General features: G+C 37.2%; 1 protein-coding gene across 7 annotated transcripts in view; it reads right to left on the bottom strand.

Annotated features, from left to right (window-relative positions):
- Nucleotides 1–22,525, bottom strand: part of Dnaaf11 (dynein axonemal assembly factor 11) — a 111,983-nt gene that overhangs the window by 3,713 nt on the left and 85,745 nt on the right. For 6 of the 7 annotated variants that reach the window (XM_063231064.1, XM_063231062.1, XM_063231061.1 and 3 more), the window contains one exon: nucleotides 5,507–5,592. In XM_063231064.1, coding sequence (XP_063087134.1) covers nucleotides 5,507–5,592 — 86 coding nt within the window. Of the gene's footprint in view, nucleotides 1–10; nucleotides 5,164–5,506; nucleotides 5,593–22,525 lie in introns of those variants that run through there. The other variant, XM_063231060.1, reaches the window with a different exon arrangement.

Below are 22,525 nucleotides of genomic sequence, written 5' to 3'. Positions count from 1 at the left end.
CTAGGAGAGTACACCAGGGTTTCTTTGGACTTCGCTTTTTACCAATGTAGCATTTGCTCTTTTGATATAATAAATGTTAGTCACGAGTACAACCATGTGCTGAGTCTCATGAGTCCTTTTAATAAATCACTGATCATAGGACTATCTTGGAACCCCAGATGCACTGGCCTCTGCTGAACCTTGTGCTAATCCTTTTACTTGTGTAATCAAATTCTCATCTGGGCATGAAAAAGAAATTAAAGAGGTAAGAATTAGATCAAAAGTGGTAATTCTTTATAGATACAAAGAAAATCCAAAGGAATCCACAGATAAAATTAGTAAAATAAGAGATAAAACAAGCTGCTGAGAGCAAAATTAAACATAGAAATGAATTACATGGCAGTGACAGCTATAGAATATTGCAATCAAAATAAATGCCACTGCCTTGTATACTTTCAAATGGTTGAAACCCATCAGTTTGATGTGTGTATTTTACCACAACAAAAAAGCAAATTGCACATCTACATAATAGTAACAGGCAATAGGTAATATAAAATGTATTTATAATAGCAAAGTATCACACATCGGAAAATTAATAAAACTTTGGTGTACTTACAGAAAAGATATCCTTTCTGAATTGATCAACATGTCAACTTCCAAATCCAATCCAATGTGCATCTGTGTGTGCATGTATGAACATGTGTGTGCTATGATTCAGATGTGGTTTGTAATGGTTGATATATTGTGTTGACCTGAGAAGGCTAGAAGTTTAACCAAGTAACTCAGCAGTTCCACATCCTTACGTGTAGAGGACATGCCCTTACCACTCTAGAATATGGTTCATTGTGTCAACTTGAGAAGTTTAGAAGTTTAACTAAGTGACTCAGCAGGGGGCCAGGGTCTTCACTTTGTAAACATCCTGAGCCTGTGCAAGAAGAGGGTGTGGAAATGGTGTGAGTGCTACAGCCACCTGAGAGTGGGTGGCCTGCAAACAATATGAGGGAAGAGTTTCCCTCCACTCTTCTGCTTTTACTGTCTTCTGCAGCCTAGGACTATTGTCTCTCTGCCATGTGCCACCCTGATTGGAGCAAGCTGATTATGAACAGAAACCTCCACAAACTGTGAGATAAACAAATCTTTATTTCCTCAACTTTGGGTGTTGGGTATCTTGTCCCAGCAATGAGAAATAATTAAGTAAGACATGGTTTGTACCCTAAGTTCAATGTGTTGGTTGGGAGTTTGGTCCCATTATGGCATGTGGGAACTGATAGAACTGTTAATAGGCAGAGCCTGGTGGGAAGTCCTTAGACCACCCAGGGCACTGCCCTCCTAAGGGCACCCTAGTCTCATGGACTGAGTTCTCAGGATAATGAGTGGTTATAAAAGCCTGAAGTGACCTTTAATTCTCTCTGCTTCCTGCAGAGATAGGGGTGTTTCCTCACACATACACCTCTACTAACATATAACATAACTGGAAAGGTCCTCACCAGAGCTGAGCAGATGCCAGCACCATCAGCTCACTTCTCAAACTGCTAGATAAATAAAGCCCTTTTATTTGTAAACTTACCCTGCCTCCAATATTTCCTTTTAGTAATGCAAAATGGACTGGTGTGTGTGAAATTTGACAAGTTGTTTCTAAAATTTATATGGAAATGCAAAGGGCCAAGAATAGCCAACTCACTTTTCAAGAATAGAGGAGAAGAGTTTTATATCAATTTCAAAGGCTTATTCTAAAGCTATAAAAATTAAGATAGTGGGACAGCATACAGTTCAGAAACAGAACACAGACCTACATTGATATGGGTGCTTAATCTACAACACAGCTGCCAGGACAGGCAGGTACCCATACCGAGTAAAATTAAGTTGCCATACCTAAAACAGAAATCAATTCCTGATGGATTATACTTAAACATAAAAGGCAAAAGTATAAAACCATCTAAGATAAGGAATTATCTACCTTCATTTTTCAGTGTAGGATAGGATTTTTAGAATAAGACAAAGAAAGCATTAATCATAAAGTCCTTAAATTTTTTATTATTTTAAAATTAAAATCTATTCATTAAAAGACACCATGATAACGATAAAAAGGCAGGCCCAAAGTGTCATAACCCTGGTTCCATCCCACGTCAACTTCATGATTGTAGGAAAGTTCAACCTCTAAGAATTGCAGCAAAGTAGAAGTAACAGTAAAAGTAACAGTTCTTACCTTGCACTGCAGATTTGAAAGTTAAAGACAACTTATAACATCATGTAGTAGTACAGAGTCAGCATTCTATGAATACTTGCCCTTTGGAGGAACCTGTGAATCTCCTTTACATCAGTGTCATGAGACCATAATCAGGAGTCACTGCTATCATCTTCTAGTCCTGACAAGCAGAACCCTTCCCTGTCGTTCTGCTCCCTCATTTATTCTGTCTGCACAGAACATTCTGGAACATTCTAGCACCCAGAATACCATTATTCTTGCCATCTTTTCCCTCAAGCCGCCAGCCCTAGGCAACTACAGGGCTCCTGTTCAGCCTTAAGAAAGGCTGCTGTTTAAACAAGAGTTGCCCAGCCAGAGGCGATGTGTACAGTGGTTTGTCAACAGCTAAGGAGCACTGAAAATAACCTTTACATGTTATCTGTGTTTATGATGTGAGCACTTCTCAGAAATAAAGATGAAGAAGAAAGGCTTTGCAAAATACTGTTGGTATTATGCTCAGACATCTCAGAACCTCAAGTGTAATCACAATAATGATAGTTTTCCTAGGGTCTGAAAACCAGCTCCAAACTGTTGGCAATGATTTGGACTTCCCTCTCTGTGATTCCTCCCAAATTAGATTCAGTCTTTACATGCATTGAGAGTGCTGGGGGTTAATTATAACAGTGAATATTCACAACAGTCATAATACCCTGGTATCTTGTATCTGTAATGGAAATCACACAGTACAGAAATAGCAGTGGATTTCCAAGATTAAAAACAGTAACCTACCTCTCAGGAGGAATACAATTCCATACCTGTTGTTCAAACAGCTCCCAAACTTAAAAATCTCTTTAACAGTTGTCTTGGAATACACCAAAGCCTGACTGCTTCATTATGCAAGATGTAAGTATAGCTGCTGTTCAGGTATTTTTATGATGATAATTCTAGCATATACATTTGTATCACAAAGATAGTCTGCCTGAGTGCAAAATAGATTTTACCATCTGGATGGTAAAAGTTTGGAAATCATGGGAAATAGCCAGGTAGTTGAAAGGACTGGAATCTCATTCTTTAAGAGAATTGAGAAATAAGGGTACTTTGTGAAGAACACTCTATGGGCTATCCTGTTAAGGGAGATTTGCTTTCGCCTGAGGTTCTCCAGTTACAGAGCCAGGATCCTTAATTAGAAACTGGAGAGAGGCAAGAACGATAGCTAATATTCAGGGAGACTCAGAATGAGTGAATATTATTTTAAAAGGAAGAGGATTTTTGTGGTAACTTATCTGTATTTCTTATCCCTTAAAGCAGAATATGACCTGGGCACTCCATTTCCAATCACAGAGCTTGCTCCAAGTTATTTTTCAAGCAGCATTGCAGTATACCTAGGAAGTTTAGTTGCTTCTTCTAAAAAAATACTTTTCTTTTCAAGCTCTGTGTAGTTTCTGTTATCAAGTTGAAACTACAGGGAAAAGTTTTTAAAAAGTAGATCCTACAAGTTGAAAACTTGAGCTATTTTATTTTTACTTTGTTAATATTAAGAAGAAAAGGTAAAACAAATTTCCACAACAAAATAATAAAAAAGTAACAATTGTTGATAAATTATACATCATTATCTTTAGTCACTCAAGTACAAAATATGGGCATAAAAATTTCTTCAATCAACATTAGCACAACCTTTCCTATTCAGTGAACTAAGTGACATTAATGGTATAACTAACTTGCACTTTTTTCTTTTCCCTTCTATCCTTTCTCTTTTCTCCTATCTTAGTTTCTTCTTTTTATTGAACAGTTTCCTCCCATTTCACAGTGACTATTGTATATTTTGAACCTTATGGTTGCACATATGTCACTGTGGTGTGATGTTTTTCAATCCTTCTGGGAAGATACACAGAAGGGGAATACCTGGGTTGAATGGGACGTCTAATCCTAATTTTTTGAGGAATCTCCACACTGATTTCCACAGTGTTTGTACTAGTCTACTCTCTAACCAACAGTTGAAAAGGGTTCCTTTTTCTCTACAGACCCAGCAGCATTTTTTATTGTTTGATATTTTTTAATTAAATAATTTTTAATGAATAAGGGAGAGGATGAGATAAAAGGGGGCATAACAACAACACAGGTTAAAGCACGACACTTTCAGCAACCTAGTGCTTCACCACCAAATAACCCGACTTAATAGTAGTTACCATAGTGTCTTTTTCTTTGAAATATTTGAATATAACTTCATATGCTATAGCATCAAACATATCAAGACTGTGTAACACCATTCAAGTGGATGAAAGCATTGTAGAGTATTTAGAACCAGCTAACAGAAAAATGAACAATGGTTTCTATATTGTCTCTTTGCCTATAACAATTTTTGTTTATACTACCACATACGATAAAATACAGCAGAAAACTTGAGCTATTTTAACAAACATTCCTTTAAATATTAAGATATCTCAATACTTCAAAGATAAAAGATTTCATCTACTAAGAAATCTGGGTTGATAGCGAAGCACTTTAGAACTCACAAAGATAATGCTGATAGGTCTTACCATAAACATCTCAGCCTGCTAAAATAAACTGAGGTGCAACTAGAAAAAGCATTGCTATCTCTGCTTTAGTGTCCAAAGTATCACAACATCACTTAAAAGTTAATATACAGAAATCTTGTCTTCACCTTAAGCAGTTATGATGCCATAAAAACTTACATGTTATCAATAAAACCTTGAAAATACGTATTAACGGAAGGAATCGAGGTAATGTGCTAAACATGTATCCAAGAGGGTCATTTGGGGAAGGTATTTAAGCAAAGGTCAAAGGTGGTCAGGAGACCAGTGAAGGAACTCTTGTACCCCTGTAGCCTAAGCTCAAAGGAGTCTAAAGTGGCACACAGATCATAAACACAGGTTCAGGACAGCAGAGGTGTGAACTGGACTCACTGCAGTTCTCTCAACGTTTCTCGGGTCATGTGACCTTCAGGACACTCAGAATCTCCCCCTCCCTCAGTTGATCCACTGTACAGAGGATAAAATTGTTAGGATGAGATATGTGAAGGTACAGAAAGCAAACAGAATGCCTGACACAAAGCAAATGTTCAGTAAATGTCAGCAGTCATTGGTATTCATGTCACTGCCCTTATTATTGTCACATAAAACTGGGACCTGAATGGGCACCATGAGTGTTTTAGAGATGAAGAATCCTACAAAGTCAGGATCTAAGGATTTGGATATAGACATGAACAGGTATGGCGTGAGTCATTTTAAACTTTAAACAACATTTCAGGACCTATATTCTGGCCATCAAGGGGCAATGTAGAGGGCAAGGTGACAAAGCTCAGGGCAGCCTGAGAGGTGGTACCTGGTACGCATCTGTTCTCTGTTGCCATCCAACATGGGCTTCACAGACTTGGCTGTTTGCCGGCTACCTGTGATTATTTCTTCTACCTAAAATAAAAACACAACACACATCAAGTGTCATGTTACTCCATGTCCAAAAATATACATTATATGCATATATGTAACTTTTTAAAGATACTGAAATACCTTAATATTTTTCCACATTTTCCATGAGAGTCAAACTTAAGGACCCCACATAGTATAGAGAAGGTGATATCACAAATTGTATCTGTATTATATCATTATCCTAAAAAGCCATAAACTATCCAACAATTGCAAAGCCAAGCAAGAGGATTTGGTGAATATGTTTAACAAAGTTTACCTGAGAGCCAAGAAGATGCCACCCCTTTCCAGGGCAGAGGGGTGTTGAGGACAGAGCTTGCAGGCAGTGGTGATATATTGGGCAGCACTAGGAAGTGGAAGTTTGCACCCTTGTCCCAGCACACTGCACCTGGCTTAGTCCTCCCTGAACATGTCGGGAATCAGGCTATGAATTCACAAGTCATTTGAAGAGTTCTGTAATGCTACTTCTTTTAAAGTAAACAAGCCTCGTGTTAACCATGCTGAGGTCACAGTAATAAAACTGACTGACTCCATTCAGCAAGCATTCTGCAAAGATCATTTGGATCCAGCAAGTTCCTCGAGAAGCTCATCATACAACACAGTGTGAAGAGAGAAGAGAATGCTGCTTACTACTCACCAGGGACCATCCACAGGTGAGGCACATAGCTATCAACATGAGATAGAGGAAGGTATATTTACCTGTTTCCTGTCTCTCACTACCATTCCTAGGTGACAGGAATTGCTCCTGGACCCACAGAATGAAACTTTTAAAACTTTTTTTTTTTTGGCTTGGACCTAAGGACCAACACAGGGGCCTTCTGACCTTTCTTATCAAGGAGAATACCCTGAAGTGGATATCACACCTCTCTAGGCCTTCAGCACAACCTTCTCTGTGGCAGACAAATGATGCGCTTACTTCTGCATCTTCCAGGCAGACAGGGTCACTGTTCTAAAAGGTGAGGAACATCTGCTCTCTTTCTCCATTCTGTCTGAGCCTTGGTATGCTGCACAGCTGTGGTCCAGGTCTATGCAATTGTCTAAAGAAAAAGTGTCTGTCTGGACTTGGAGATGGGACCACTGAGGTCCATCTGCTGGCTTGGGTAAGCATGATAGACACACAGTATGCATTTGTGAAGGTAGCTGAGGGTGCTAATGTAGCCTCAACCTTACCTGACATGTGATTAAATTAATATGAGGTGTGACAGAAAAATACAGAATATGTTTAATGTTTAAAAATTTATTATAGAGCTGGGGAGCTTTGATGCTCCATGTGGTGTGAGCTGAAGGTCTGCACAGCATACTCCAACTAGCTGTACATCCTTGGAGTCCACTTGGGACCTGGTAGGGCCCAATCCAGCAAGACCAATTAGCTGAGGAGCCTCGGTGTTCCAGGGAGTGGTGAAGGCCCCCCAAACATACTCCACTGATTCTGGGAGCCTCTGAGTGCCACCAGGGACCTGATAAGGCCTACCTAGTGACAACCACTTATCTGGGGAAACCTCCTGCATTATGGACAACTACCCACCACCCATGAAGCAACTGAGACTTTGCATTCATCTGCCTTAGGCAAACACAGGAAAATGACAAAATGAAAGAGCAAAATGTAATCCTAAGCCTCCATCTCATCGCAAACAAGCCTAGGAGACATAGACATAGAAGAAAGTATAAGTCACACACCTGAAACTTCTGAAATGATAGCCACTGAAATAAAGAAACAATTCCATTAAGCTGTAAAGAAAATAAGATCAGAAATAATCTCCCAGGTAGAAGAACAAATGATAAAGGTAATGAAAGAAATGCTAAACACATGTAAATAAGACATAATTTAAAAAAATAAAAGAGCACACAAAATCATCGAAAGCCTGAATGAACAATATAAGAAACAATTAAATTAGAATGCATGAAACAAATTCAAAGAGATGTTCGAAAATCAAAAATTCCATCAAAAGCTGGCAAAACCACCTCAATGAATGTGAAGATAGACTTTCAGACCTCAAAGACTAGATTGAGGCTAGAGGAAACAAAAAGAAATATTTTAAAAAATAACAAGGAATCAGGAAATAACATTTTAAGAGTTGTAAGAAGATGCAAAGAAAAAAAAACATAAAATTGGTAGGTGTAAACGAAAAATGCAACAACTCAAATGATACAAAAAGATTATTTACAGAAATAATGGCAGAAAATTTCCCAAACATGGGAAAAGAAACTGACACACAGGAAAGTGAAGCATATAGAACTCCAATTAGCAATAACCTAAATAAATCTAAATCTAGACATATATTAATCAACATGCCAGAAATTCAACATGAGAACAGAATATTAAAAGTTGTTAGAGAAAAGAAACAATGCACCTATAAAGGAAAGCCCATCAGAATAACAGCAGACTTCTTAACACAAGCAGTCAAGAACAGCATGGAGTGAAATATTTCAAATTCTAAAGGAAAATGACTTCCAACCCAGATGTACTCTGCAAAACTGTCCATGAAAACTTATGGGGAAATAAGATACTTCCACAACAAAGAATAGCTGAAGAACTTCAGGACCACCAAACCAACCCTACAATGAATATTGAAAAATATTCTAGATAGACAGAAAAATAACTATGACTTCAAGAACACCAATGGGAAAAAAAATACCAAGCAGGCCAAACAACCAAAAAAAGGGGAAAGATAAAGAACAAACAACAGAAAAATAACATGATAAAAATAAGCCAGATTATATAACTTATAACCATTATTGTAAATAGGTTCAATTCACCAATTAAAAGAAACAAACTGGCAGAACAGATGAAGAAACAACATCCAACCATATGCTGTATACAAGAAAATCCATATAACCTCAAAGGAAATTTATAGACTAAAAGTCAAAGAATAGAAAACAATACTTCATGTATCAAGAACCCCCTCAAAAGCAGGAGTAGCTATTCTCTTTGCAGACAACATGAACTTCAAATCAAGAATGATCAAAAGAGATAAAGGTCATTACATACTTGTTAGGGGAAAACTTCAAGAGGAAGAGATAACAATTTTAAATATATATGCAACAAATATGAGAGCACCCAGCAATAAAAAAACAAATATTGATAGACATGAAAAATCAAATAAGTAATACACAATTATAATGGGATACCTTAACACCTGATTGCCACAAGGAGACAGATTAACTATACAAAAAATCAGCAAATAACAGAACTGAATAAAAGTTGCGAACATATGGACTCAGTAGACATGTACAGAGTGTTCCACCCAACAACATCTTCTCAGCTTCACACGGGACATTCTCTAAAACAGATCATATACTAGGCCATAGAACATGCTTAAGTAAATGCAAAAGAATCAAAATTATCCCATGCATATCATCTTATCATAGTGACATGAAACTGGAAGTTAATGACAAAAGAAACTACAGAAACTCCATAAATATATGGAAATTAAAATTCAATAATACCCTCCTAAATGATCAATTGCTCACAGAGGAAATTAAAGAAGACACTAAACAATATCTACAAGCAAATAAAAATTCAAATACAACTTACTGGAACCTTGGGATAAAATCAAAGCAATTCTTAAAGGGAAATTTATTACAGTGAATTCCCACATCAGGAAAACAGAATGAACACAAATAAATAACCTGATGCTACATATCAAATATCTAGAGAAGTAAGAATAAGCCAGGCCCAGAGGAAAGAAAGAAATTTTAAAGATCAGAGCAAAAATTAACACAACTGAAACTAAGAAAAACATAAAAACAGTTAATGAATCAAAGAGCTGGTTCTTTTTTTTTTATTTAAGAGGAAAAAGAGAAAAACACAAAACAAAACAAAGCGGTGTAAGGGTACACGTAATACAGAACTACAAAAAAAAAAAAAAACATAACAGTAAGAAATCACCTGTTAATAGACTACATATTATCATCTTGAAAATAGTTGCTCAAATCACAGTATCAAAGAATACAAAGTGGACATTCAAACAGGGAGACTGCAAACAGCTGTGTTCAATGATCCAAAAACATTGATATAGTCAGCTATTTAACACCCCTAAACACACTTGCTGTTATATCCGTTAGAGCTCTTTTTTTTTCCTCTCTTTTTTACAACAAAATTTACACATTTTGGATTTTATTACTCCTTAGTTCTTATTACTTTGGGGATGGGGGAGAGAATACAGTCAAATATGGCAAAACAAAGCTGTCAGTCAAAACCAAGGATAGACATTGCACATGGTGTAGAACAGAGTACAAGGTTATCAACAATGGTTATCAACGTTGTCTCTTAGAATAAATAAAATTGATAAGCCTTTAGCCAATGTTAATATAAAAGGAAAGAAAAAACTCAAATTCATGTAATAAGGAATAAAAAGGGTGAAATCACTACAGAACCTGTGGAAATATAGAAGATCATCTGTATTTACTTCAAAACCTTTCCACAGAAGAAATGGACAGATTCCTAGAAACTATGAATTACCAAAGGTGGATCAAGAACAGGTAAATCTGCTGAATAACCCAATTTCAATTAATGAAATTAAAAATGTAATTAAAACCTTATTAATAAAGTAAAGCCCAGGTCCTGATGGATCACAGCTCAATTCTAAAAGAAATTCAAGGAAGACTTAATGCTAACACTTGTCAGATTCTTTAATGAAATTGAAAGGAAAGCAATTCTCCCTAACTCATTCCTAGAAGCATGTATTACCCTAATACCAAAACCAGAGAAAGACCCAACCAAAAAAGAGAACTACAGGCCAATATCTCTAATAAACATAATGCAAAAATCCTCAATAAAACACTGGCAAACAGAATGAAACAAGTCATCAAGCAGATTATACACCATGACCAAATGGGATTTATCCCAGGAATACAGGGATGGTTCAAGATAGACAAATCAATAAATGTAATACACCAATTCAATAGAGCCAAAGATAAGAATCACATGATCATCTCAAAAGATGCAGAAAGGCTTTTAATAAGGTCCAACACTCATTCATGATAAGAACTCTACAGAAAATCAGAATAGATGGTCTTTATCTCAATTTAATAAAAGGCATCTATGACAAACCCAACAGCCAGCAACATATTAAATGGTCAAAAACTAAAAACTTTCACTCTGAAATCAAGAACAAGACAAGGATGTCCACTATCACCACTCCTATTCAATATAGTGCTAGAATAGTAGCCAAAGTAATTAGACAAGAGAGAGAGAGACAAAAGGAATAAGGATAGGAAAGGAAGAAGTTAAATTTTCATTATTTGCAGATGACGTGATACAATACATGGAAAACTCACAAAACTCCATTGAAAAAATTCTAGATGTAATAATCAAATTCAGTAATATAGCTGGATATAAAATCAGCACTCAAAAATCCATAGCATTCCTGTACACAAACAACAAACTCACTGAAAGACAAATAAGAAAAATCACACCCTTCACAATAGCATCCAAAAAATTTAAATACTTAGGAATCAATCTAACAAAGGAAGTAAAAGATCTACATAGTAAAAAGTATAGTACTCTGAAGAAAGAAATTGAAAAGGATTTCAGAAAATGGAAAGACATTCTTTGTTCATGGATAGGAAGAACAAACATTGTGAAAATGGCTATTCTCCCAAAATTGTACAGATGTAATGAAATTCCAATCAACATACCTCACAGATCTAGGGAAATCATTTCTAAAATTCATCTGGAACCAGAAAAGACCTAGAATAGCAAAGGCGATTCTGAGCAACAAAGGCAAGGCAGGAGGCATCACAATCCCTGACTTAAAGTTATACTACAAAGCTACTGTGATAAAATCAGCATGATACTGGAATAAAAACAGACCTGAAGATCAATGGAATAGATTACAAGATACAACTACAACTACAAACACACTCAGTCACCTTACCTTAGACAAAGAGGCTAAACATATTCACTGGAAGAAAGACAAGCTCTTTAATAATTTGTGCTAGAAAAACTGACTTTCCACATGCCAAAATCTAGATCCATATCTATCACTATGCACTAATGTCAAAATGGATCAAAGATCTAAATATTAAAACACTAAACATGCTAGAAGACAAAGTATAGATACCTTGAAGACATAGGAGTAGGCAGAGAATTCATGAACAAATATCAAACTGTATGGGAAATATGTCCCAGAATCAATACCTGGGATCTTGTATTGTTAAAAAGGTTTTGCATATCAAAAGAAATCTCCAACAGAGTTAAAAGAAAACCTATGAATTGGGAAAAACATCTTAGTCAATTTTTCCTCGAACACAAGACTTCTATCTTGAACAAATAAAGAAAAACTCAGGGCCCCAAAGTTCAAAGACCCAATCCAAAAATGGACATCTGAGATGAATACTCACTTCTCAGCTGAAGAAATACAAGTGGCAAATAGATGTATGAAAAAATGTTCATCATCATTGGTCACTAGAGAAATTCAAATTAAAACCACATTGAGATTCCATCTCACTTCAGAAAAAATGGTCAGAATCAAGAAAACCATCAATAACAAATGCTGGAGAGACTGTGGGGAAAAAGGAACTCTTCTGCAGTGTTGGTGGGAGTATTGACTGGTATAAGCACCATGGAAATTAGTGGGAGATTCCTCAGAAAGTTGGAATTGGAGGTGCCCTTTGACTCAGCTATCCCACTTCTTGGCATTTTCCCAGAAAAACTGAAAACATCATACCACAATGATATATGTGCACCCATGTTTGTAGCAGCACAATTGGTCATACCCAGATCTTGGAAACAACCCAAGTGCCCATCAACTGAGAAATGGATAAAAAAAAAAAAAAAAAAGATGTGGTATTTTTATATAATGGAGTACTCCTTAGCTATAAAGAAGCATCACATTGAGGCTTTTATAGGTAAATGGATACAACTTGATACCATACTTATAAGTGAAATAAATCAAATAAATATGGTATGTGTAAATACCATATTGTCTTCCTAGTGTATAGGAATAAAGAAATTGAAAGAGTAAATAAGATCCAAAATATTCAATAAATATTATGAAAGGGTAAGAAAGGGGAACAATAACTCAGGAAAAAGGAGAAAAGAAGGGTAGGAAAAATTTGTATATATTCATTTAGGATAGCTACAATGATTGCACTACCAATTCTATTAGTTCTTGGAACAAAACAGTTAACACTCATAGGATTAGAGAAATTTTGCATATTTATAGCTGGTAATCTGAGTAATTCTACTGAAGATAACTATGCAAAGTAACAACTTTTGTTAAATTATTACCATCTGATTTTGAAATTCTATATTGTCTATATTCTATATACTGTTTTTTATACACAAATTGTTTTTGCGAAGCCAGATTTTGACTGAGATTACCGAGGAAAAGAACAACGAATTCTATACTGTTAAAGAATATATACTGTATTGTCTATATACTAAAGAATATATACTGTATTGTCTATATACTATATACTGTTTTGGGTTTCTTGTTATTATTTGTCTCTTTTGTTTCCTGTATTTTTTTTATTTTGTTTTTTCCTCTTTAAAATAAAAATTTACTGTAGTCAAAGGCACTACCTTTACCTCTTCTCAAAATATTCTCCTTAACTTTGAACACACTGATTAGTACTTGCCACTTTTTGAAGCCGTTCTGAAAGTTCTCTTTGGGGTCTTAGGTTACGCTGTTGAGGATATCTTAGCGTCCTGAATGAATTCAAAATGTTTATCATTCTTGGTCATTTTGACTCTGGGGAGGAGCCAGATATCTCATAGTAGCAGACATGAATAAGGTAAGTGAGGACACGGTGCAATGTTTTTACAAGCCTACCTTTCTACTGGGTGTATTCCACTGTATTTTTGAATAGCTTGAAAGAGGAATTCCATAACTGTTCCCGCAAGTGGCAAGAGTGATGGGATAAGTGTGCTCAAAGCAAGAGGCAGTATCATGTGTGAGATGAATGGAAATGTGCCTTTTACTGCAATAAATTCAATTAGGCAGCATTGTATATTTCGATCAACCCTGTGCACAGGTCAGTTTGTTTCCCACTTGATCAAGGACTTATGGTGGAATGCAGTATGGCCCGAACCTCAGAAAGACACATGTCACTTAATGGACGATAAAGGAAGGGGTGGAGGAAGGAGTCCTGGTCTGAGAAATCACAGCATCACACTAGGTAGGCAAGGGCTCTTGTGGATCGGCATCTCTCAATCTGTCTTCAGTGTTACCCTTTCTCAGTGTCGTGTGACACTGCAAGAACACAATTCTTACATAGTGCAGCTGTGGAATTTCTATCATGTCTATAAAAATGCAACATGCACACATGTGTGATTTAGTTCAGCCTCTTTATACAGGAGCCCATGAACACAGGCATGTCTTTCTCTTCCCAGAGGCTTTGTGGGAGGTCTGAGTGTGATAAGGAAGATTTGCTTAAGCTCCACCTTTCAGTGTAGGCTTTGAACACCAAACTGATACCCAGAAGCTTCACAAATTGTTTTTGCAAGGCCAGATTTTGACTGAGATTACTGAGAAAAAGAACAACGAAGTCTATACTGTTAAAGAAATTACATTTCAGGGCTGGTAGAGTTTGTTTGGAAATGTTTTATAAGCGGTACATTACAAACACTCATAGGAGATGGTGTGGACTCATGCCACTAGAGCAGTTTTCACTGAATAATTACAGCAGGTGACTCACACAGTAGAGGAAGATTTTATTATCAAGCATGCCTGGGTGGGCATTAGGCTTCCTCTAAAATGTTTCATCTGTTATGTTTAAAATAACAGCTAATATAATTTTATTGTTTGGCAGTAAATTTTTCCTGGCCAAATGTGACAGGATGTGAATGTTTACATAATGCTTTAATTTGAAGACAACTAGTTTTCTTTCATTTCGGTAACTAAATTAGTGGGATGAATACAAATGCTTCCTCATAGCTTGATCTATATTTTTTAAAATGGGAAAAAATCTTCAGTTACTATTGACCCCATTTATGTTTTACTAAACTGTATCAATGTAATTGGTAACTGAAAATAGAAATAGAGTTAAGGTGAAAAACAAAAATGGGAGTTTCCACAGTTTTGGCGAGAGACAGGATAGAGGGGTTAGGTGGTTGGCGTATGTGCCTGCTCCTGGAAGGCTGCAGGTGGCAGGCGGCAGGAAGGCAGCAGACCCTCTGGGCAGGAGGCCGTGGGCCCTGTGTGCACCAGCACACCCTTCAACGTCTTCTGCAGTTCTGTTTTCTTACGACCTTCCCATATATTCCAGTAATACTGACTGAAACATCCTGTGCTGTCTACACAACAGGAGTCTGGGCATTTGGAATGTGCTTAGTGCAACTGAGAAAACGGTGTCATCTTTTTTTAATTTTTTTTTTTTTTTTTTTTTTTTTTTTTTTTGTACCAGGAATTGAACTGACAACTTCACGTTTTCCAGGCGGGCACGCACACAGCTTTGCTAAATCCCCAGCCCGAAGTGTTGTAATCTTATTGCATTTTAATAAATTGTCACATATTTACCTGGAAAGATAGAAACATGAGCAGTGTTAACTCCAATCCTAAAGTGGTGGTGTCTGAATTCTTCTCTGGGCCCAAAGAACATCAGATACTTCTAGATCACCTGTGGACTTGTTTGTGGGTTTGTTTGCTGGAGTCTCCTTCTAGAGGTGATTTTCTAGATTCTTTTTGTCCTGAGCAAAGGATTGGTTGATAAATGGTGGCAAAGTTTCATGTTTATTAAAGGTAGGAAAAAATGGGCTCTATAGGGTAGTTTAAGCCAAGTAGGAAAAAAGCAGAAAAATTTCACCCTACAGCGTAGGGTGGGCTATCTTGAAGAGACAGGATGGAGAGTGCTTCGAGGCGATGGGTCACCCCTACTTTCCCAGCCAGTTTTAGCCCTGTCCTGTCTTCCCTGCCTTAGTTCTAGACCATGGGTCTTCTCAGCTCTGAACTCTGTTCGTTCCATGACATACCTGGGACCTGGACCTTGCATGTGGGTGTGAGAACCCAGGAGCATTAACCAGACTCCCTGATCAATGAGGTGTCCAAGGAAACATGATTTGGAGGCTCTAAGGACTGGTGCTGGCCACAGAGCTCACAGAGGGCCTGGCTTAGGGCTCGGGTGGCTCTGCACTGCTGCTTACTCCCTTTTGCCCATTATTGATGGCTTTCCTTCCTTCCTGCCAGTTAACCCGTGGGCGTCCCTCAATGTCACAGGCTCAGCTCCACCTCAGGGTCAGCTTCCCACATACACTTGCCATTTCGGCACCTTTTTCATTTTAAAAATATTTTAATTACTGTAATGAGGTCATTGTTTGTTAAAATTCATTAAGACACCAGCATTTTGGGGGAAAAAAGCTCTTGAACACAAAGTACAAGTTTTACAGTGCTTTACATTGTAAACGTACTAACAGGAATAGCAGCACATCCATAATTAGAGTCTTGAAACACCCTATTTCTAACACTGCTATTTGTCACATAATAAGCACAGACAAAGATTCTCTCTGTTTATGGAAATGCAAATAGCCACAAATTTGGAACTTTTCTTCACAGGGAATTTGTTGTGCACCAGAATCTAAATGCGTTTTTTTTTTTTAAAATGATATTTTCAGCACATTTAGTTTTAAAGATTCTTTTAAGTTGAAAAGTTACAGGGAATTAAGGAGATAGCGACAAGAAGAATATGAACACTGACTCACATCCTAACAGGGAAATTCATCTTAACACCAGAATTCCTATTAATCATAGGTAAAACTCTGCTACTCAGATCTAGGTTGCTAGAGCAGCGGACTCCAAGCTCAGAGATCCAAGGCTCAGAAATTCTGACACTGGTTTCCCATTGTCCCTCCATCGTGGGGGTGCTCTTTCTCTAGAAAACAGTGCTTGTTAACATCAAACATTGCCTTATTTATCTGTGCTAAGTGTGTTTAGGGATGACTAACGGAAAAGTTTGCAAGGTCCAAAACATGTTCCATAAATTAGATAATGTAAGAGGAGTGGTTTCCTATACCCAAAGAGAGAAATGTAATCAACTATTTGAAAATTCAATTGTGGCATAGGCCCAAAGGCACAAATGAGCAACTGGAGGATGTTTCATTATTTTAACCCTCAAGTTGTGATGCAGCTGGAAGTTGAGAGTGTACACAGATTTAGTGATAGACTTGACTTTTCTACAGACTGTAAAAATGCCATCGAAGGCTCCTCCAACAGCTGACAGTTGCTTTCGAGCCCTTGCTTAGTTGGTCCCTAGTTAGTCTCATCACCTCCTGAGGAAGCAGCCTTCCCTCAGATGACCTGTAGTTAATAAAATGTGTATGGCTGCATTACCAACTATAAAAGTTACTCACTCAAGAAATAGACTGGGAAGTGTATAGCAGATACAAGGGACAGACTTGGTTCCTGATCCTTTTTTATTTAGGTTAAATCTTATAAATTGCCAATATTTGAAAATTTTGACTCACAAAACTGTGATTTCATATAGTTCAAATTAGTAGTGACTTACACGATTATAAACGAGAATGAGCCAACAATCACTCCATTTTTAATGAAGATTTGTTACCTGTAAATTAAAAGGATGAAAGGACATGGAAAATGGACAATATTCCTAAGTACTATATTTGCAGAAAAAGAAAATATAAACAGTTGACTTTGTAAACTTTTTTTCTGTGAATTCATCCTGACATCCTAAGTGATAATGGAAGTCAAAATAAATTTCTTTTTTTCTTGGAGATTTTAATTTTGCTTCACAATTTTAACTGTTAGTTCCCTGAAGTCTGCACAATGAAATATTTACCAAACACCTATCATGTGTCAAGCATAAGACTGAGGGGTGGCTATGGAATGACACATTAGTTATCCCTGGTCACCTAATGAGGGAGAAAGGTATATTATCAATCAAAACATATTGAAGGTCATGCAATTGATAGATGGACATGCAGAATTCTATACCAAAAGATGGGGCAGATTATAGTGGGATGGTGGCAGGATCAAAGGAGGCCTCCTAGAAGATGTGAGGTGTGATAAGGGCTTTAAAAAATAAGTAGAAGTTTTCCATAAAATAAAGATTATTTACATTGGAGATGGAGAATATTCCAAGGAGAGAAAAAAATAAGGAACAAAGGCCAGAAAACAAATGACCACATATAGCACCAACGACACTGGGCACATAGGCAGGTGGATGTCAGGCTGAAGCACTCAGACATGGTAAAGTCTGAGGGGTTCATTTCGCTGTGCTAGGCCTTTTAATACCAAGTAACAGGACCTCTGCAAAGCTCTCTTTCCACAAGAGACAGAGTTGTGCATCTCAGCACAAGAGTCACATTTTAAGCATCCTTCCTTACTCCTTAGGCAGAGAATGTGACAGTAGCAAGGATACTATGTCCAGTGGAACAATAACTTTTGAAAGAAGTGTCTTTTTTTCTTCACTAAATAAAAATTATAATTTTCTTTTTGTATTACAGTCAAGTGCCCTCCCCCACTCAGCCCCAGGATGAAAATCCTAACAAGGCACCATCCTGCTGGAAACTGGCTAAATATGCATGGCAGACACTGAGCCCCTTGCAGGAGCACTCACATTAGCACTAGTGGCCAAATGTGCTGCTCTGTTGGACTTTGATTTGCCTTCAAACTTCACTGCATACATCCTCCTACCGGTACCTGACCACTATCTAAAGTGAGGTAGGGCTTGGATTTTGCATTCAAGATCACTTAGCACTTATATATCCTTTTCCAGATGTCACCTTCAGGCAATGCAGTCCATTAGCCTCAAATGCTCCAGGGTCATAAACCAAGAATGTTAAACAGATAGTCCCTGTAAATAAATTTACCATTAATAACTGGCTTTTGCTCTCTTTAGAAGAGTCCATACCAGGTCACATGACGCTGTGATCTGGTATCCTAAGTCATAGTACAAATGCATAGTACAAGCTTAAACCTAAGCCTGCTTGCCTATCACTCCTGTAAGTCTTTGCTGGGCTCTGTGTATCTCTGGGAGATGGAACTCTGTGGGCTTCATTATTCTACTTCCCAGGGCATCCGGTGTCTGGCTGGGCCCAGCCAATGGGAGGCACTGGAGGGCAGTGGAGGATGGAAGCTTCTCTAGATTCCTCCAGGGCTCTTCTGTGTGACCTCTTCCCCAGGAGAGAGGGAGTCTGCCTGTGGCTCAGACTGTATGCAAGGTGTCTGCTGCAGTTCTAGATTTTATTAGATGACTCTCTGTCCCAGGAGATGTTACAAATTTCTCCCTCTTTGAATGTCAGAAATTTTTTCCCTCTTTTGGCTTCTCCAGTTTTCCCTAACCTGTCCATATGTTTCCTCAATCACTTTTATAAACTCTTGTAGAAATCTTGTATACATTTCACTACTCAAACATTTCCTGTTTTTTTTTTTTTTCTTTAAATGCTTACAGATTTACTTTGTATTTCTCAGACTTTGAGATACTTATTAGTTTCACATTTTCTATTTAAATCTAGCCTGGGAATATAAGATTTTTTTGACAAGTTTTTCCCAGGTGATTCTTAGGATCAAGTAAGAGATCAGTCCTGGATAATTCCACAACTTCCAAAGTCTTCCAGTTTTGTTTACATAACACTGGGGATGGAACCCAGGGTGTTTTGCATGCTAGGCAAGTGCTCTACCACTGAGCTACATAGTCAGTTCCAAGGGATGTAATATATTAATAGCACCCATATTTGTGGGGGGGTCTATAGTGTAGAAGGAATAGTTCTAGGACCAAGGACACTACAGTGAAACAAAAATATGGGCTTTGCTTTAATATTATATTTCACATTTCCACTCAAAATTATATACTTTGAGCTAGGGATGAAAGGTAATAACTATGTAATACTTCATTTTAGTGAAGACTATTCTGTAATGGACAAATTTTGGATACATATATTGTTTTAAAGTTCAAATAATTATATTGTGGTGTCCATTTATATCCACAAACCTGTATCATTTTTCTATTTTCTTGGGAGCCAGTCCAAAATTAGAATTACTAAGCTACAATGTATACTTAAGGCTTGATGTATGTTGACAACTTTACTTCCAAAAAGATTAAATCATTTCTTATATTTTAGCAGTTTAAAAGAGTATTCTTTGATTGTACCCTGGCTAGCATTTATAAAAATGTTTTTGATAGAAATTTGGCAGCCATGTCTGCAAGATGGCAGAGGTAAAGGGCTAGAAGGGAGGTTGGTTTTACATTAGAAATACTAATACCCTTGAAGTCTGTCCTGTAAATATGTATAACCTATGTAAAAGTAAACAATAAAAACCATAAAGTCTCAAATGGTTGATAATAATATGAACACAGTGTTTTCTTATAAAACATAGTGATAACATCTCATATCTCTTGAGCTGCTTTTGCATCCTATCTTTGATGTGGTTTTCATAGGTGTCTGAATGCTTTTGTAAAATTATGATATCTATTTTTTGTTTTTTCCTAAAAGTGAGACATACCAACAGTGTGTTAACTTATTTGTTTGTTTTACTCCCACTAAAATTCCATGACAGCAGGAACACATGGACTGGGCATAAAATATCTTCTCAACAGTTATTTCTCAACTAAATGAATAAAGCATACACAAATAATAAGTATTAATGTATTAATTATAGTTTTTAAATACAACTTTAATATATTAATCAAAACTATTGCTTTTCTTTAGTGGTTTTTGCCATTGCTTCACTTTAAAAACTCTCACTGGCAAAGAATAAAGTAGATGTTGACCTTCATCTCATTTTTAAAATAATATTCAATTATTATAGCCATATAAAATGTATTTTGGCTTGTGGTGTGATTTAAGACAAAAATTTCATATTTCACCCTAAATATTTCCCAATTTTATTGTAAAATAGAATTTATTTACTCAATTTCAGTCAAATACTTTTTATACCTGTTAATACCATATACCTTCTCACTGAGCTAGCATCGTTCTAATTTCAAGGAGCTTACAGTTTAGAGGAAGGGGAAACAAGCCAAGAGGAAGTTGCAGGACAGCCTGGGAAGTTCTAAGAAGAAGAGTAAGCATGGGATGCCCCAAGGGCACCATGGAATAACAGGCCCACCCTGGAGGTTCAGGGATTTTATCAAGGAAATGTCACCCGAATGAAAAAAGAATGATCCAGCCTCCCACAGGAAAACAAAATACTATGTAAAGACCAAGAATGGTGCAACAGTACATTACTTCCCATGCCTAAAGCTCAGCTTTGCTAGGAGAGAGGGTGAGCTGAACTTGCAGTGTAAGTGGCCAGAACACATAAGATCTGTAAGCCACTTTAGCTGTTAGGACTGCATCAGAAAGATGAGAACACTCAGTAACAGGTTACATAAAAGGAAGTAACATCATTGTTGTACTCTAAGAAAATAGCTTCGTTATACGTGTATTATAGCAAACCTGCAACGTGGCTTACTAAATGTATTTTTTTATCCTTTTTCCCTAACTGATATGTTAAGTGACCTAAATGATATGTTGAGCAATACTCTCCTCTGTAAAGAATTGCAAGAATCTCACCTAATTGATATGTTAACCATTGTTGCCCTCTACAAACTACAGAAGTTGTGCTAAAACAAGCTAATAAGGGTTGTTAATCACTGTTAGGTGCCTCTATTCTCTGCTAAAGAGCTAAAGAAAACTAGGGATGGCCCACTAATTTACACTTGTTTGAAGTAACTTGCTTGTGTGCAGAGAGATTTGCGTATGAGTTTAACCCTTTACCTGACCTTGATTCCCTTCCCAGAAAGAAAGAAAAACATAACTGCAGTTTTCTGTTCTGTATGGCGCCTTATTGCCTCCCTCTCCCCTCATCTATCTATCTAGGCCATAAAGAATTTGGGTTTCTGGTGATCTCTTCCCGACCCGGTTATGATCTGTCATAAAATGAGCCTGCCCCAATTTTAAGAACTATTTAGCTTCAAAGAAATTACCGAGAAATACTATGGCCCAAACCCCAATCGGTGCTTTCCTTTTGTTCTGTATGCATCAAATGAGTTAGATATCAGATCTTTGTAAAACTTAAGTTTCAGCTTCTTGTAAGTCTTGACCCCTTCGCACCCACTAGCGAAAATGAGCTGTCCTGGGATAATTAACTCTCCACTTTCTTCTCCAAATATTGCTACAGATGTGCCATTCCAGGATAATGTCAGTCTGTAGGATGGGAGTAATTTGAGAAACACCAGGAACTCCCAAGATTGTCAGAGCTAAGTGGACAGCAATACAGTTTCCAGATTCAGGTCAACAAGTTTGATGGCTCTGCAGGTTTCTTTGTTTCTCCCCACTGCTTTTCCTCCAGCCTCTTTTTAAAGTCCTCCCTTCAGTCTCTGGGGGGCAGTCTCCAAATTGGCTCCCGGAGACTCATCCCCAGACCTGGAAATAAAGCCTTTGCTACCTAAATTTTCAGTCTCTTGCTTCCTTGGATTTTATACCAGGGCCCGAGTTATAACAATCATAATCTTTGTATTTTTGGAAGGTTTCTGGATAGCAGAGTATGTATTAAAAGAAAGAAAACTTAAAAAAGTAAGCCCATTTATAAGAATATTGTAGTAATAAGAGACTATTGCCACCTCTATTGAGATAATGACAGTGACCACCAAGAGAAGTCAACATGAGAAATGAAAGGGCCAAAATGTAGCAGGCTTGAATGTGGAGTGCAAGGGTGGAAGGGGATGATGAAGAGGATGTCAAGGAGTACAGGATGGTAGAATTCATTAAGAAAAGGTATTTGGGAAGAGGAACAATGAGTTCATGTGTTAACTCAAAGTTCTGAAGAGATGTACACACCCTTCAAGTTAACATTTGAAACCACTTCAACAGGTGAGATCAGTGAGGACAGTGTAGCCCAGGAAGAGGAGAGTTAGATAAGGCACATGCAGGTGAATGTTTAAGGAGTGGCAAAGGAAGAAGGACCTATAAAGAAGACTGTAAAAGAAAGTCACACAGGACAAAAACAGTATACTGATTTTTCAGGTGCATGATGGA

Source organism: Cavia porcellus, unplaced genomic scaffold (genome assembly GCF_034190915.1).
Source record: "Cavia porcellus strain 051 isolate PalLab524CR breed Dunkin Hartley unplaced genomic scaffold, mCavPor4.1 scaffold_19, whole genome shotgun sequence".
Lineage (NCBI taxonomy): Eukaryota > Metazoa > Chordata > Mammalia > Rodentia > Caviidae > Cavia > Cavia porcellus.
Note: the sequence above shows the minus strand (reverse complement) of the source record. Positions and strands in the feature narration are given on the sequence as shown.